Source organism: Pempheris klunzingeri, chromosome 15, assembly GCF_042242105.1.
Source record: "Pempheris klunzingeri isolate RE-2024b chromosome 15, fPemKlu1.hap1, whole genome shotgun sequence".
Classification (NCBI taxonomy): Eukaryota; Metazoa; Chordata; class Actinopteri; order Acropomatiformes; family Pempheridae; genus Pempheris; species Pempheris klunzingeri.
Window position 1 is genome coordinate 22,732,194 of NC_092026.1, and position 19,230 is coordinate 22,751,423.

The window sequence follows — 19,230 nt, forward strand, 5'->3', positions numbered from 1 at the left end:
ATAGAACTCAGAGCCGTGCAATTTAGCGCTGCTTCCTATATATAATGCAAGATGTTCCTGCATTGCATGATGGTCCAGATGGCTCAGTAGCTAATTACTCTTGTGCCTTTCTGTGGCTCTCGTTGCCCAGTAAGCGCTTCTTAAAAGGCGTCAGTGAGCACGTCCTCTTGAGCCTGTTGCTTCAGTTTTCCTTCCGCCAGATCAGACGTGTTGTTGTGAACACGTGGGAGCGTCTGAGTTTTCTTCTTGTGGTAAATAACTCTGATTACCAGGCGCTGATATTACTAATGAGCTGCTCTCTGGGTTCATGTCCCTCCTAACGGGTCACTCCCAACTTAATCAATGCTTACGACAACAGCAAATAGTCACCACCTGCCTGCTTTACAGACAAATCTCAATCAGAGAATATTTCACAATGAACTGATGACTAAAAGCGTCCCGGCTACCACAGAAATCCTAAAAGTGCAGCTTTTTCCATTCCAGTAAAATCCATTTCGGTGGAATAAACAACAGGACATGATTATCTTCCAACGAACATGCTGCTGCTCTGATGGAGGATGTAAACAGGTAGTGAATTAGCAGTGGTGATGGAGACATCATTGTGGCTCACACAAACATGCCGGGAAGAACAATCTCGGATATTTTTGGCTCAGTTGTGAACACAGTGTCAAAGACGTAATTTGGATGTTTTTCCATTAGTCCGTCTGGGTGTGAGAACATCACGGGATCAGAAGAGGAATCAAGCTCTGTTTTTGAACAATGGTTGGATCACACAAGGGATTTTCCTTCCTCATCTTTTCCCCTCAGCCTCCTAAAATAACAGAGGATCTTCTTCAGTACACAGATGGACCACATCTAACTACATGCAGTCTTTCTTAGCTCTTTACAAGGAAGAAAATGAAGGATTGATTTGTTAGGTGTGACGCTTGCAAACCTTCCCTCATTAGCATGTGATCTTTATCATCAGGTAAACAGGAAAAATGCTTCATGCCGACACAGAAACTTCCTTATTGCTTACATACAAAATGCAAAACCCAACAACACATCCTCAATTTTTAGAATACCTCCCCCTCGACGTGTTTCAGTGCTTATCAATGCTTGATGATGCTTTCAAGTTACTTCTTTAAATCTCTTCTTAAGTCTCACTTTTGCTGTTTTTCTTGTTGGTGTCTGTTGCGCTTTTAAGTGTATATGTAAATATGTGTATTGACATAAACACTAATTGCAGTTGATGCAATTAAATACAATCACAGAAAGCCCACCACAACTACATTCACACTACAATGGACATAAAAACTACTTGTTGCTGCACTGAGACTCTGCATACATACTTTATTGTAAACATTTGTACTACATTACATGTTTATAGATACTGCATATATGTATTTACAGTAAGCATTATACCATTCTGTATATTAGCACTGTAATATTTGTACTTCTTAGCAATGCTGTTCAATGTTTATGCAACTAACTGTAACCAATTCTGGTATTTTCTACTGCACATATTGCCAAGTAACTCTGGGTTGTGACTGTGAATCTATCGTCTGACTATGAGGTTATTTTCCATCACTAAAATAGAACAACAAAAGCATAAGACGTGTTAAAATTAATGTAATAAATTAGTCAAATAAGGCACTTAGAGCTGCTCCTCTGTGTTGTCGCACTGTGAACAAATCTCACTGCAGATCAACAACCACAACAGAGAGACCTCCATGACAACGGAGCAGAGCCCATCCGCTGTGAGAGATTGTGAGAAGTTTGTTAATCAAAATTTAAATCTCTCAGCCAACACGGACAAGAAGTCTTTCAAGTTTTTTTTGTCACTAGTGTCTAACTCATGTCTCTTGTTGTCCAGCATTTATTTCTCTGAGGGGACGGGGCAGGGCCAGCAATGCTGCTGGCCAATCACAGCGGTGGTCTATGAATAATGATATTATTATGTTAATGACCCATAAACAGTCTGTTGAAAAAAGTTTAACTGAGACTGGAGTGCATAGATTTATCTGGACTCATTGTGTGGAAAAATATCCCTTATAGCAGGGGAGTCAAACTCATTTTAGTTCAGGGGCCACATACAGTAAAATCACAGCATAATAACCTGTAAATGACGACAACTCCAAATTTTTCCCTTTGTTTTAGTGCAAAAAAGTACAAGTACATTCTGAAAATGTTCACATTTAATGAACTATCTTTTAACAAAACATTATGAATAACCTGAAATTTGTCTTCTCCATAATTCTTACACTTTGTAAAGTCATCCCGCGGGCCGCATTGGACCCTCTGGTGGGCCGGATTTGGCCCACGGGCATATGTTTGACACCCCTGCCTTATAGCTTTAAAATGGGCAGCTGATAACTCATGAATGTTGTTCTTAATATACTATTATTATCATTAAATGTTAATATAAGCAGGATAGTTAGATAGTAATTTCAGGCTGTAATAGTATGTTGATTACTAATTATTCTGGAAATTAGTTTCTTGATTAGTCAATTAATGGATAATTCACTTGGTCTATAAAACATCAAAAAGTATTGTTGATCTCTGCAAAAACTGAAGACCCTAATTCTATTATGGAATATATAAAATAAATTGTAAAGATTATCAAAATAGTTTCTGTCACCGGATTTTTTGATTGATCTGCTGATTATTTCAGTTCTATTATTTGATGTTAATTTATATATCAAATCATTCACATTCCAAAGTGATGATATGCTGAGTACCTGCATTATTTTCTTTTTTTTTTACCACCTGACAGACAGTGGGATCAGTTTGTTGTGTAATCCAATAAGCTCCAGTCCGTATTTCCCCTGAAGCCCATCTGGCTCACTGGCAGGGTTTGTTTACTGGGAAGAAGGGGATCCTGCAGGACCTGAGAGACTGTACAATCTACCTCTGTGTGGGGGAGAGAGAGAGAAAAGGAGGAAAAAAAACTTTATTCGTCTGCTTTTCTCTCAGCCAAATTCCCGCTTAGCTGTGGGAGCAGCCAGGCTGTGCTGTGCATGAATACTTGGAGTATATTTTTGTGTCCGTGAAGGCAGAGAGAGGAGAGGACGGAGAGCGGAGCGCTGCTGAGCCACGGCGGAGTGAGAGCGTGTGTGTGCCCGCCTCTCAGAGAGCGGAGGTCCCGGTCAAATCTCTGCACCGGCCGGGGAGGAGCGGACACTCTGGAGCTAGCCAGCTGAGCGGCAAAACACCTTTTATGACAAGCTAAATAAGTAAACTGGGGTGTTTTTGTTGTGGAGGACTTTTTTTTTTTTCAACGAGAGACGCGTTAACGTGACGCCACGCACGCCTCAACCATCGAGTCCGCAGCAAACGGCTCCAAAAATCCCTCTAAGTTAACTTAAAGGTCGCGTCTGTCGAGGTTTTCACGCATGCAAGGTGGTTGTTTTTACAGAGAATATGCGCTGCAGCTGCGTGGGCGTGCGTCGGGTTTCTTAAAGTTGAAATTAATTGAGGGAGTTTGCTGAAAAAGCAGCGCAAACTTCACTTGTGGCCTGGACTCGGGTGGTGGAGCAAAGGCTAGGCAGCTAGCTAGTTAGCGTTAGCGTTAGCTTAGCTCAACTGCTGCTAACGTTAGCTCCTGCTCCTCTGACAAAGTCTGATTTTTGTTGTTGTTGTTGTTGCTTTTTTTAAACTCCCAACACGGACAACTCCAACAGGGCCAGTTTAAGTACACTTAATGCATTTAAAGGCACAAAAAGAACACTAATGTCCCGCGCTGGTGTTTGTTAAAGGTGCTTTTTTTTCCACGAGGAGGCTAACTTTAGCAGCAGTGCTAGCTTGTGTCTGACTGAACACGTTGGACTCGTTCCTCCGCCCATCTTCCGGGATGTCTGTTGTTTATTTTTGTTTACCTGTTGGCCCACGCCGCACAACAAAACCAGTCTCCTGAAGGCATTTCTCCACTAGTTTGAACAGCCCCTTTCTCGTCAAGGATTATTCTGTTTTTGACCCGGACTGCTGCTGGATGGTGCGGTACCCAGAGTCAGAGATGTGGCTCCGGACTCTGTGTTTGTGTTTTGTGTGGACCGCTGTCTGCTTCGTGATGAGCTGTCATCGAGCGAATGGAGAGAGTAAGTTACACCAATGATCACAGTTTATCACAACTAATATTAACCATTTTTATTGTGCAACACTGTCTGAAAACATGGCTGGTTGCAGTGCACAACTGCCTGTGTACAAACTTCAGAAAACACAAATTATGCAATTTAACAAAGATCCAGAAATGAGAAACTACAGACACAGACTCACTTTTGATTCTAATAAATTGTCCCAGTCTGTCTAACATCGCAACAACATGTTTTCTGTCTGTTGGAGGTGAATTAATTAATATCCTTTTAATTGTGCCAGGACAATCTAGAAATGCATGAAATAAATTATTTCTCATTTTTATATTTTGATCAATAGATCAAATAATTGTGACATTCATTATTATGGGGCACTACATACAAATCATTCAAATATATATATAAACTCTGCACTAGTCAGTGAAATTCGATTAAATGGACATAAATAGAAATGGATAAGAAGAGTAATTTGCTGAGAAATGCTATAAACATATTGGTGATCGGTGCAGATACCCTGTCAGTCAACCACATTGTTTTGTTAATGGTGTTGATGTGATAGAGGTAGGTAGGCAGCAACAGTGGTTTTACAGGCAGTTACAGCACTGAAGGGACAAAGGTTAACACTTATCGGCTATTTGAGTGTGCAGGAACTGTAAACAAAATGTTTTGTCCCAACTAAGTAAGTAGTCTGACAATTTAGCAGAATTAATTGGCTGTTATTGTAGACTGGAAAGCTTTGGCTTGTTGCTGCGGCCAGTGCAGGAATGTAACAATAAGCCCTCTTTACAGCTCCTGACAATCCCTTTATATTCAGCAGCCAACAAGCCCGGGTGATGAGAATGAATGAACACATTTGCAGTCACCCCGGAGGCATTTTCACATTTCTCAAACACCTCAATGACTGCACACACTCTACTGTTGTAGTCTGCTGGAATCTACTTTACTTTAAGCAAATATTGGTTATACTTACGAGGGCATGTATAGCAAACCTGTGGGACTTCTTGGTTTTAACTACTGCACACTGAGCAAGTGTGCATTTCCAAAATGACAACAACAGAGAGCAGCCTGGTTTAAGTGACACTGTGCGCTTGTTATCCCACATATTAGGAGATGTTGTCTTTTTTTTTTTAATCAAAGCAGATGATTCAGTAAAGGTCACTTGTGATTTATAGGTGAGTTCAAACTTGGTCTGTTGGCTGCTCTTCATGTGGTTTCTCTACTGTTCAGACTTCATGACTCATCTGAATAGTGAATAACATATAGCTGTTTGGATTTGGATAGTTGATAGTGTTCTCAGTCCACGTGTCAGTACTTCGTTTTGTAATCAACTCATAATATTGCTGAAATTGATGGCAGGCAGTTAAATGAAAGCAAAATTGATTAAAAATCCAAATAATGCTTAACAGCTCCACTATAGGGAGTTAAATTGTATTTGGCTGTCAATTAACTCTGTTTTTTCGATTGATATGTGTATAAAAGACAGATTTTTATCATCGTCACTCAATAATTTCCTCTAATCTTTTCCTATAAGTGCATTAGTTATATTGCACAAATGCAAAACATCATAGGCTTCTTTTTTTTGTTAAGATTACGCTCTAAATTGCTTAAATGTTTTAATCCAATCAATATTTATTTTCTGGTTTTACAGAAAAAAAAAAATGCTTCAAGGTTTATGTTATCTTACAATAAACTTGACAAGAGCATGTACACAGTAACACACACACACACACACACCATCTTTGTTCACTATAAGAAGTTTTCTCACTGTGTGTGCACACAGTAGTAGCCCCTGGCCGCTTTAAAACTGGCGGTAGTTGGATCTAAGAGGCACTCTGAGGGAAAAGAAAAGCACACGCTCTCTCGCCTTTCATCAGATTTTAGCGAGGGGCAAATGGAGCGATGTCATCAAACCAGTTTGAGCAAGAATTTTAAGACATAAATCAAAAGCAAGTTGTGTAATTGCACTGCAGCCCCCTGCTCCTCCCACTCCTCTCAGACTTGAGAGTGAACCACAGAAGGGCAGAGCTGAACCTGGGCCTCACACTGGCTGATTTCATAAGCTGCGCTGACCAGTGTGGAAGTCAGGAAATCTTCAGTGCTACTTGTTGGTAGCTCTCCAGCTCAGCTTGATGGAAAAACTCACTTAATAACCAAAGCTTATGTTTGGAGGCGGTTTGAATGGATTGGATCTATTTAGCTTCGTCTGACAGTAGAAAATGTTAGTGCCAATGTGTTTTATGTTTTGTCAGCCTATATTGCATAAGTCATAATACCACTTGGAGTTGCATTACATTCGAGTCGTAGAATTAAACACCCAGTGTTCTTTGAAAAAACAGTAGGTCATTGAGCAACGCTTACTGTTGTTTTAAAGGACTCAATGTAGATAACAAATATTCAATCTAAGCTTTAATGCGTTTCTCAAGTTGTGCCATTGGTTGATAACAAAGTTGTCGGCTGGAAATATTCCTGTGCTCAATTTGTGCAACATGAACTTTAAAGGGTAGCCAACTGCATTTGATTTAGCAGCTTTTATTGTTTTCGATTATCTTTTATATTAATGGTACTCTGTGTAGTTTAGTATGTCCTTATCTATATGATGGTTTTACCAGGCATATTTTGGTCTAATTGTTGTCCTTTTTTCCTGTTGTACTGTGAGTTCCAACAACAATAAAGTTAAATCAGTTCTAAAGTCTTCAGCCGCTTGCTGTCATCAGTTATATTTTTTTAATGCAGTATTGTATCATCTTGGATTTTCATTCAAGATAATGTTCATAATATTCTTTTCTCATACAAAACATGCAAGGAGGTAAGTCATTTTTAACATTTTGTTTCCTGTTGTACAAATTGAGCACAGTCAAATGTAATTCCCAGCAAACATCGTTGTAAGGAAACAGGTTCAAAGCATTTTTATTGTGCAGGAGACTGAATGTTTTTTCATCCACTAGGGTAAAAGAGTCTTTGAAGATTCTGGAAATACCTTCAGAAGAGTGGAAAAACTCAGAAGGTTGTTAATCAACACTTAACAAACATCACCGGTTATTTGTTTATCTTATTATATATATTTTAGTACACACAAGGCACAAGAGGCTGTTAACTTCCAGCTTGGCTCACCTCAGGTTATGTGCTGAGGTCTCAGGTGGTCGGTTTGTCAGACTGCAGCGTATAATTGTTGTGCCATGATAACACATCACTTTGTCAAGAGTGTCGAACAGCAGAGGCTCACCACGAAGCCACCGGCAGCCTGTTGTTGAGCTCCGATCTGGTCAGAGCAGGTCTCCTAAGGGAGGCAACGATCGGCGCCCTTGATTTATGCCTCCCGACAAGGAGAGCAATTGTAAGGTGATGAAACTGTCACCCCCCCCACCACTTCTCCAGAAACACTCAGACAGTGCACACAAACTGCCACTGCTGTCTCAAGCACCAAAGTCATGATTATGCTTGACACGTAAACAATAGAATGATTTTTGCAGTTGTCACCCCAACAATGGCGGTCTAATCCTGATTGACAGGTTCACGTTTGAAAATCATGTATAGCTTGTAAACGGAGCAATATGGAACACCTCCAATATGCCACTTGAGCCACACAGGCGTCTGACAAGGAAGCCTTGTTGTGTCAGGTCTTTACCCTTGACACTGTGACCCTTTTAAAAGCAAATGTGCTTGTTATGGTGCTCTCACACTTTAGAGGTAACAAGTACCTCACTGCCAACATTGGCAGAGAGAATAATTTGAAAGTGAGTGCAGCTAGTGGGCAACGGAATCACCAAATGATCCTTGGACCAGAGCCATTTCTCCACAGGACACGCATCAAACAATCCCAAGAGGGAACTTTGTAGTTTTATAGGCTCTCTCTTTTTCTCCATTTCACTCTATTTAAAGACGGAGGCCTGAATTAGTCTGGTTTAATTTTATTCCGCGGACTGAATTGTATTAATGTCAATGTGCTGCAGTTGCCACGTCACACTGACCAAACAGATGGCACATTTGATATCCGCTCTCCCCTCAACCCTGCATACAAGACATTTACAGGAGAGCCCAAACTGTTCTGAGTGACTCTTGAGCAATTTCCCAAGATGCTTGTATCTGCCGGAGTTGTAGTAATGTCACTTTCTAACTGCTGTCATATCTAATCCTGCACAGCTGAATAGATGAAAAACCCATCTTAATTAACTGCAATTGCAGCCAAGAGCCTTTTATAGTTAAGTGGTTGTGTGTTTTCTTATTAAATGTTGCCTGGAGCTGCAACAGTTGGCAAAATTTAAGCTTGTTTGCCGTTTGATGTTACCTTCACAAAAGGAGTGTGATTTGTAATTGTGTAATTTTTTAGAATGAAGAATGAAGGCAAAGTTGTTGAAAGTTGTTCTCTGTGTTTACGGTAAACGGGATGATTAGGCTTTACAACCCTTCTTAAAGTGGATTACATCACATGTCAGTTTGGACGCAGTCAACATGTAGCTTGGTGACCTCGGCATTTTGTGCATGTGCAGTTAGTTGGAAAACAACAGAACAGCGAAACCTTGAAAAGGGAAGTGTTGCAATCGCTGAGTGTTTGTTTCTGCATGCTTATTGAGGCCTGAGTTCCCTCTCTCTTCCTCTCCGAGGCTCAGCGATAATACACATTACCATTCTGGTGCCCCCCTCCCCGACCTCCTGCACCAGATCGCAGGCGTCAGTGCCTGTTGATGCTTGCAGCTGTAGTGGGTTTGTGCACTGTGCCACTGAGCACACAGTGAACATGCAGTGAAGCTCCAGCCGTGTAGAGCTGACTTCCTTTGGTACAGTCATGTACAGTATTCGTGTTCACACTTCAGAGTTATACCTCAGTACATGTCGATTTAAATTTAGGACAGTCTTGTGACCACGACGGGATATGCATCAGGTATTCACAATGGCATTTGTCGGGATTCATTACAACAGCATGTTGTCATGGGCATTGAATTTATACTTGGTATAAATTGTCAGGCTTGCAACTTGTCTGCATTATTGTACAGAATTACTACATGGGAACTGCATAACTAAGGTAACAAAAGTCAGCTGTCAGATATCAACAAATTGACTTTTTCCTCTTGTGGCCATTTTTCTCTCCATGAAATGATGGATTTCCTTTACTTCAGGCTGCCTTTGTCTGTGGTCTGATCACAATGTGAATGGATTAATTTGATAGTTCTTTTTCTGATTAATCGTACAGTGTACAAAACATCAAAAAGTGATCAAATGCTCATCAAAGCTTCCCAGAGCCGAAGGTGTCATCTTTAGATGTCTTCAATCCAAATCCCAGAGATATTCAGTTTAAAGTGAATTATCACGATGGAAAGTGGCAAATCTCTCATTTTAGGAGCAGAAACCAGAGAATGTGTGCAATTTTTACTGCTTTTGCTGAGAAAATAACTGAAACAACAAACCAGTTATATTAGCTGTCTCTAACAGTGCACATTTTTCTTTATCCAGATAAGCTGTCCAGACACTGATTGTATTCTACTGACATGTATATGAGGCCCAAAAGTCAAAGGATAGTGCTGATGTTATTTTATCTTTTAATCATTATCAACCAATCACCTGAAAAAACAGAACCAACAACTTAAACTGCTGACAAGGACTGCTATCAGGCTGTGTGCATCATAATTAAGTAACTCTTGCCACACAGACAATACATGATTAATTAATTTTGTTTACTGTCTGTGTGGAGATTGCTTTATTAATCCCAGTGGGAAATCATCAGCAATTTACTGTATTACTGCATGGAAACAGTATTGTTTGTCTACTCTTATTCGTTTTAAAATGTAATTTTATGCTGCTTAAATTGGTTTTGACAAAACAATTGCAACTCAGGGTCCACTCACAAGCTTTTTTTTACTATATTATGCTATCTTTAGCAGCAGATCAAGTGTGCAAAATTAGTAATTTTGCAAAATTAGAGATATGATCTGTTGACATGTGAGCTCAGCAGCTGTGACGATTTCATCCGTGACACTTGTAGGGCTTTTTGTCCTTGTTGAAATAAAGTTCACCATTACTGGTGTTGAAGACTGTTATACAGCTGAAAGCCACAGATAAAGCTACTAACTGGACCCTGAGTGGGGATTGTTTTGTCAAACTACTATTTTCACTATGCATTCCTATTCTTAGTCTTCATTATGTTCAGTGTCCCAGGTAAGCCACTGAAAAGTGCTACAAATCAGCTTTGCCTTGTTTTGTCAGTGTTGTCCTTGTTGGTTTTGATCTTTTCATTTTTTCAACTAAAAGATATACCTTTAAACTTTAATGTTGAGCTCCCCCCGGTGTGGCTATGATCCCTGTTATTGTGAACAGTTTTTTTTTGTGCTCACAGTGTTGATGAAATGGGAAGCCATCATGCAGCTCCTTTTTAATTAACCTTAAAAGTTCATCAGTCTCAGAGGCACAGGCAGTGAGAGGCATCGCTCAATGAAAATCTGCCTCTCTAATGACTCTTATTCATGATTCGGAGCACCATGGCTGTTTTTTTTCCCCGTCTTGTCTGGCTCAGAGTAGGTGATGTATGGAGAGCTGGAGCTGGCCTAGTCACCATAGTAACCTTTGTAAGTCTCTCAGTTTTTTTCTGTTTCCTAACAATACAGGGAGCATTTAAATTCTGGGATGCACCTGTTTTTTCTGCTTGAGTTGTGTCATGTCGTCATAGGCTGAGATTCAGCGCTTTATTCTAAAACAACAACAACAACAAAACCTACCTCTGTCAAATTGTTGTTCAAAACTAAATATTCACACAAGGAGAAATCAGCTTGGCCAGTTCTTTCTCTGCTGCCGCTCTAAAATTCCTCACTTACACACCAGGGCTGCCATGTTCCAGTTTCCAATGTGAGCCACTATTGGTACGGCTGGAGTGTATTAGATTCTCTATTGGGAATGTGGTGCTAAAAATACTGACCTGGCTGAAAGTGTACACTGATAGGAGCCTGGACTCACCGCCCTGTGATGATTCGCTTTCTCCACAGGGTCACTCGGTGCTCTGCTGGCTGACTTAACTTCGACTCTAGAGCCACTGTCCCCTCGTACTGTACACTGCCAGCATCTTTGTCTAGTAAAACTGTGTTTGAGTGTGTGTGGGGTCGTGTACAACAAAGACGGAGGCTCTTTGTAGTTGTAAATGTGTTCCTTGATGGATCTACAGTGGGCTACATTTGCTGTAGACTCCTGGCAGTTTCCGTCAGTTTCATAGGAACTGTTTCATTTGGAGGTGGATGTGTTGAAATTACAAGAGTGTGGCATGCCATTCATGCTTAAAGTTGGGCTGTACTCCTAAGACCACAAAGAAAACTGCAAATCTAAATGTAGTTTAAAAGAGAGAAATGCACTTTTTAAGAAGCCAAGTTGCTTTTAATAGCTTGCAGTTTAAACCCATGTTAGGAGATTTCTTTCTGTGTACTTAAAACACGCGTCAGAGTTGTAGTCTGAGCTGTAGGTTATTGCTGCAGAGTGAGCATACTGGTTAAGGTCATGGAGTGAAAAGCTCGTTGTTTGGACACTCAGTGATTGGACAGTGTGTGTGCCGGTTGTCTTGTACTGTTATACAACAGAAGGTGTAAAATGAGCTGCTGCCATAAAGAGGTGCACGCCTAGCTGTTATACCTCTGCCCCACATGGCTGACCTGATGCCCCCAGCGCAATGGTGGGTCAGTTGGTAAACAAATACAGTCCTCTCACCAGGCAGCACACCTCCAGCTGCACTCGTGACTTGTGAACTGTAAAATCAAGCCTGGAATGTCCCATGCTGCAAAAGAAAAGGTCTTTATGGCCATCATTACTTGTGTTATGTCACACAAAGTATATGAAATCCTCATTACTTTGAGCTGTCTCTGTACAAACCCCCCTGGGTGTAAAAGTGTTTGATTATTTGGATTCGTAGTACAGTCAAGTTTCATCTGGAGTAGAAATGCGAAGTTCATTCATCAATTAGCAAGTGTTTTGATAATCAGTTGATTGTTTAAGTAATTTTTGCAAGCAAAAAGGCCAAAAATGTGCTGTGTCAAGCTTCCTTAATTTAGAGATTTGCTGATGTTCTATGGTTTATATCTTTGTAAGTGGGATGATGTTAAGTTAAGTTGGTTGAACAAAACAAGTAGTTAAAAGACAGCACCATGGGATATGACAGATGTTTTTCTGATTTTCTGAATCTAAATAATGCTTGACAGATACATAATACAGGTTAGGCCATTGGGGTGACTACACATGACAGTAAGCATGATCTGTCGACATACAGTAAAGGTTTCTGTGTCACCTATTCTGACAGAAATGGATACATGTATTCATGTATACATATTTATAGCCGAACTTTACTGATATTTATACGTTAAAAAACAAGCTGAATTTGATTCATCCACACCTGATGAGATGATGATTGCCTGAAGCGGGGGTGATTTTGTTATTGTAACTTGACACTGATCAGCAGATTGTAGGCATTTTTACATATGTAGTACAGACAATGTCTGGAGAATCAAGTCCAGACATTTTCCAGAGTTGGCCTTTCACACATGTAGCACGCAACACGAGACCGTGTCGGACATGTTCTCACCTACTGGAAATACTTTGGTTTGGAGGCATAACGTGATGCAAAATGTTAGCTGTAGTTTTTAAAAATTTCACCCGAAATTATGAGAAATCACCGGTGGTTCTCTCTCTCTCACTTACCTTAACAGCGGAGCGTTCAGGCACAGTCAAAACAATGCGCCATAGCTATGTAATGCACATGCATGTGTAAAATATGGCAGCCGTGGATGACAGGGGAGTTGAAAAATCCTGTAATAGTTAGTTAGTTGCATCCCTCCATAAATGCCATGCCTTGTACTCTGTCATTGTCGTTCAGTAGTTTTTAAAAAGATCGAGACAGTAAAAATGTAATATGTCTGTACAGTAGCATAGTTTAGGAATTCCTCATCAAACAGGATCATGTGTCTGGGCGAGGACTGAAAAAGCCACACATCTACTACTGGTGCAATACACAACCACTGGCCCCTCACAGATTAATATTTCTAATGCATTAGCTAATGTTTTTTATGGTCTTGAGTTACAGAAGCAGCTCCACAAATCAACTCAGTGTAACTAAGGATGAGCACAGCCTCAGTCTGATGACAGCACTCCATATTTGACAGTGGCTCGCAGCCAGATATGTGGTTGCTAAACAAAATGTCAGTGAAGATGGTCTGGTCTTTATCAAAGCCAGAGACATAGCCACATATTTTATACCCCCTCTAATTACCAAGAGAGCTATTTTTTTCCTCCTTGAGTCTGTATCTGACTTCTTCAACCCTGTTTTTCCAGTTTACTGAGCAGACGTCTTTCCTAACACATCAGTCACGTTTAGCATTTGTAATCCGCCAACAGCTGACAAGAAGACAAGAAGAAGAAATTGTCTTTATTTTGTTGTTCATGTCCAAGTGTCATGATATATACTGTTTACTTACCTATAAAACATAACATCTCAGCCCTTCCACACAATATTGTTTGGACTTTGTACTTTTTTTATGAGCCACATATGAAAGTACGTCGTTTCTAAAGAACCTGTGTCCTTCCTTTTATGTCTTTTCAGTTTGTCCAAGCAAGGACATCAGGAACAATGTGACCAATCTGCAGACACTTGAGAACTGCACTGTGATCGAAGGCCACCTAAAGATCTTACTCATGTTCAGGACCAAGCCCGAGGATTTCCGAGGCCTCAGTTTCCCCAAACTGATAGTGGTCACCGACTACCTGTTGCTCTTCAGAGTTTACGGGCTGGAGAGCCTCAGCGATCTCTTCCCCAACCTAACCGTCATTAGAGGCAACAACCTGTTCTTTAACTACGCTCTGGTAATGTTTGAGATGCTCCAGCTGCGAGAGATCGGCCTCCATAGCTTGATGAACATCACCCGAGGAGCAGTGAGAATTGAGAAGAACCCAGATCTCTGCTATCTCTCCACGCTGGATTGGTCCAAAATCCTGGACTCGGTGGAAGACAACTACATCATGGCAAACAAGAACGACAGAGAGTGTGGAGACGTGTGCCCAGGAGCGGCCGTCGGAAAGACCACCTGCCAGACGACCACCATCAACGGACACTTCAGTGAACGCTGCTGGACGCAGAACCACTGTCAAAGAAGTAAGCAGTCTTTTGTTATAATTCTCTAATGTCACCAATCTTTCTTTTCTTCATGGTAGAACTGGAGTCACTCAGCAGATTAATCAATAATGAAAGTAATTAGTCAGTTGCAGCTATAAGATTGCAGAGTAAGATTATGTAACCCTTGAAATTCACCACATTAAAGGGATATTTTCTGTTAAATAGTGAGGTCGTGATGTCTCTTGCGTCAAGGTCCACTCACTAGCTTTAAACCACATCTCACGGGCTTAAAGGGAAAGTTCGGATCATGTGAAGTGGGGTTGTATGAGGGATTTATCCATAACTAGTGTATTACTTACAGTAGATTGCGGTCGGCACACCCCCAGTTTGGAGGAGTGGGCAGGAGTCACGGCCCAGATACCAAGCAATACAGTGTTGCGGATGGGGTAGCATGTATTATAGCCATCTAAGCAAAGACCTACCAAAAAAAAATCAATATCAGCTTTAGGTGCACACTGTATTAAGAATATTTTCACCACTTTATATTGCCGTCAGACAGTCCTTTCCAACAGGGAACTAAAGCCACTTTCTCTTTCTCTTTGATTGCTGCAAAGCAACCACACTCCATTCACAAAAAAACATAATTTTACCTTGCAGAAAACAGGGTTTGCTATTCTACCACTACCATGATCAGTTAGTGTGCTTTTGTTATCACTCGAGGCAAACTCCTGGGTTCGACAAGGTAAAATGACAAATGTTTTTGTCAATGGAGACTGGTGGCTCAGAAGCCAGAAATAGAATTACTTCAGTTCCCTGACAGAAAGGCTTGACTGAAAGCTATGTAAAGTGGTGAGAATAGTCTAAATATAGCATGCATTTAAACTGATTTAGATTTTTTGGAGGACCTTTATTTTAGGTGACCAGAACATGTTTTCAGCTGACCCCGTCTGGGGCTTAGCCTCTGTGCCAGGGCTCCTGCCCGCTCCTCCAAATTGGTGGAGTGCCCACCACAGTCTACTGTAGTTAGTACACTAACCACTGACCTCTCCCCATGTCAAATCTTATCATATTTGCCACAGTTTGGTTTCTACATGTTGTTATATTTGTCAAAAAAGTCATTACATCAAAATATTTGCCCTAGTTTTAGATGAGAAATTGTATCAAACATGAATTAGACTCAGTTAGACTCTTTATATTTCCTACTATCATATTATTGTCGTATAAATATTTACCAGCAGCAGCTCCTTGTGTCGCTCTTTTCAGCTGCTTTCTATCAACACGTCTTTATTTCCACTCCCATTTGCTTTTGCCACACGTCAAACCTGTTTAATATTTACAGAATCCAACTCTCCATTTGCACCAAATAAAAGCACATGAGGGTTGCTGTTTAAAACAAAAATAGTTCTGTGTTCATGAGAGAATGACTGAAGGGTCGTACCCTAAAAGTTGTTTTGCCAAAGGTTAGCTGTGTTCCTTTTCAGTGCTGAAATGTCAGAGCTGTGTCATGTGCACAGGTTTAGTTATGAAGGCCATGTTCTGTGTCAACGCAGCTTGAACCGCACTCTAATGTGACGCAACGCCTCGCCAGCTAGTCTCTGAATGTTTACTCTCAATACACTGTAGTATTGTCAGTGCTCATATTGTTTGAAGGGGGTAAAGATATTGGACATCGTGGTACATTTCTCTCTGTCCCCTATAAGCACAGCTCCTGTGACATGGGTCGCCCCCTCCGTGTTCTGGCTTTTACCATAAAATGACGAGCCCACCCATTTCACACTGCCAAAGAGTTCAAGTTCAAGTGCTGAGAAGAATTTTGTGCATGGGTGCTGTCTGAACACCTTGGCTCACACCATTACGCAGCACTGCGTTCATTAGTTTAACAGCCCTTTTGAACAAGTTTCTCTGCACATGTCTGATTTTTCAGCCTCTTATTAATAATTGTTTGGTGCTACATGCAGCTTCTGTTGCACTGACCTTCAGCCTCTTGAACACTGAAGTGTTTTTATAGGTTTTCCACTAATGACTGTGCTTGAGGTGATTTCTCATACTCATTACGAATCCATAAACATTTGCAGAACAGGCCCACAAGGCCTATTGTCCAATTGTGGTGATTTGGTCAATTTTAAAGTGGAAGTGTTGTATAAAAGCTTTCACAGCAGAGATGATTTCCTAATTGTGTGCCATTCTCTGACAATGAATCAAGACCAGACATTGACTGTCAAGCTGTAATCTCCAGTCATGGGCCTGCATTCTGCAGGGGCAGGGCCTGTGGTCTTGTGGTCTGGGATCTGCGGTTTTTTGCCTACTTTCACTAAAGCATGAAAAGATCCGTTAAGCCCTTGGCAGAACCACAGGACAGAGTGAAAGGCATTTGGTGTCCTCTTCAGATGTACCCTGCTGCTGCTTTTTATAGACTTACTGTAGTTTTTAAAGTAAGATACTTTTCCCAAACTTGTTGCATCCTCTATTTCTATCCTCTTTCAATCTCAAGTCTGCTGCTGTTGTGACTCACATGATTTTATCACGATTATACAATAGCGCAAATGTATGAACAAACAAAGAAAAAGGAGCATTTTAGAAACAAAAATGAAGTGACATAACTTTTTTTCATGCACAACAGATCTCACTCAAAGAACTGTCACATTTTGATTTTAAAAAAGTGTCTCTTTGCTCTCTTTTAATGTAAAAGAACAACTGAAATATTGTGATTTGATTTTGTTGCGTTAAAAAAGTTAGTAATTGTGATGCAGAGCACAGGCAGTGATCAGGTGCTTTAAGCGCCAGAGGTGACTGCAGGTCACACACTCTTTCTGTAGCAGCAGAAAACAAAGCTGCAGAACCACGAGGCCTGGTTTAACTATATTTAACCGTGTTTGTTGTCACAACATTTCCATTTCCCTTCCCTGCTTCTATAGCAGGGGTAATTTGAGCTTCTCCCAGAGTAGCCACTGCTAATTTCCCCCTCCTTTTTACACAAAATTGGGTGAATCCGTTCAGCAAAGTGGCAAAGCAAGGTTGCAGGAGATGCTCATTACCAAAGCTGATTAGATTTTGCAACAGGCGCAGGCAAACACTCAGCATGTCAACAGCTGTAATGGTGGCAAATACAAAACATCATCCCGTGAACCATCTTTCTGATTTGTGCAATGAACTCCCTGGACTTTTGTTTATATTTGGGCCAAATTATATTTGATATCTCATAGAGTTTTAGATAAATGCCAGACAAACACCTAACTCCTAACATAACTTAAACGCTTTGGCATTACTATGCATTTTAGAGTTTTTTTTCTGCTGTCCTGTCGTGTCACCAATTACTTGCTAGAGAGTATAACATATTCAGATATGGTTTGCGTTCAGGCTTTGACTACCTAAGCCACTAGTCAGCACTATGAGCCATTTTCAGCTGGTCAGTGCATTACAGTATATTATATATTACAATGAAGGGCCAGTGTGATTGATCATTTAATCTCCTGGCAAGTTAAATCAGAAAGATCCTCACTCTCGTCTCATCAGTGTAATTACTGGAAAACGGGAGTTTATGCAGTTGCATCACTCATTAAATATGTAGCCTTTGCTGTTGCCACTGCTTGTTTTCCCTGAAGCTCACTAAACCTAAAAAACCTAAAAAATACTAGGAACTATTTTGAAAAACTCTATTACTGTTAAAAATCTCTCGCAAAACAAAGTAGCCCTTTATTTCCTTCTAAAATTGCATTGAAATTATCAGCCGGCTAGAAGGGAAATATTACAGTTGGGTCTATTAACTTGTAATGAATTACTATTTCTTGCCAACACTCATTTGAAGATAATGGGCATTTGATTATGTTTTGGTAATGGCTGTTATGTGGCACAGCTTGTTTGGCTGTTGGGATGTCAGTGTGAGCTCTGAAAGACGCTGGCAGCTAAAAATATTGGCTGTGACTCAAAAAGAAACCAGGGGCTTCTTACTGGGATATTATATTTCGATATTGTTGTTTTTCCTCTTGAACGGCACTTACAGAATGTCCATTTGTCCATCAAATGTTCCTTTAAATTTTGCATATGTCATTCTTCTTTTGAGTATTTTTTGTCTTTATAAGGGAGGCGGTAGTTGAGAGATGACAGGGGTGAGAGAGAGGTGGAATGATATACAACAATGGTGCCAACGATGATGAATCATCCAGAAAAAGCCCTAGGCCTACAAGGATGCCCCTAATCTTGCGTATCTATCCAGCCATCCATCCATCGTCTATACCGCTTATCCGTCAGGGTCCACAGGTACTGAGTACACAGCATCTGTTTAGCTAGGTGATTTTACAGTACTTTTTCAAGTTTATCCTGAATTAAGGAACATTTCAGGTGATGTAGATGATGAAAACATGCAAAGGAAACAACATGAATTGCATTAACTGAACCTAATTGAAATTTAAACTTTAAATTACTTAATGCATTTTTTAGTTTTTGTATTGTGCAGGAGGATGTTTATTCCTTTTTGTGGTCTTAAAGTCAGAACCATGAACCCTGTAACACTTAAACTGCTGCCAGCCGCAGTCGCTATAGGAGGCTTATTGATTCATAATGGGCAAGTGTCATTTTGAGCAAAAACTTTATCGATTAATAGTTTTTCATAGGTTAATCCATACACCCATTTTCCCACACCCACATTGCCACATTTGGTTCCACGTTAATTTGAGTAATTATATCATCATATTGGAAAATAGTTTTATTTTGCTTGACAGACAAAAATCTGATTCTGTTTTTGAGCCAAATCATCCTGATTAGTTTTCCATTGTAGTTTTGCTGGTGTGATTATTAAATTGCGTCCCTTGCGGTATTAAAAAGTCCTCTTAACTTTATAAACACTGCAGAAGACTTGTTGGAATCAAATAGACTGCATCTGAAAACCGACCGCTGTTTTAATATCTTTTTGGGGTTTTTTGTTGTCTATTGTGGCTTGTGCTTGCTCTGTTTGTGGAGAAGTTACTGTTGCAGGCCTCTCACTAACCCCAGAGATATATAAAAAAAAAAAAAAAGCACCTAAGTCCCAGTTGGCTTGTATTTTACACGCATTCATTAAAAGTGATCTTGATTATCTACCCTCTGCCAGAG

General features: G+C 40.4%; 1 protein-coding gene across 1 annotated transcript in view; it reads left to right on the forward strand.

The window, feature by feature from the left end:
• The first annotated feature begins 2,849 nt into the window (after positions 1-2,849).
• Positions 2,850-19,230, forward strand: part of insra (insulin receptor a) — a 53,271-nt gene continuing 36,890 nt past the window's right edge. Inside the window, exons 1-2 of the mRNA XM_070845721.1 lie at positions 2,850-4,076; positions 13,633-14,181. Coding sequence (XP_070701822.1) covers positions 3,971-4,076; positions 13,633-14,181 — 655 coding nt within the window. The 5' untranslated portion in view covers positions 2,850-3,970. The remainder of the gene's footprint in view (positions 4,077-13,632; positions 14,182-19,230) is intronic.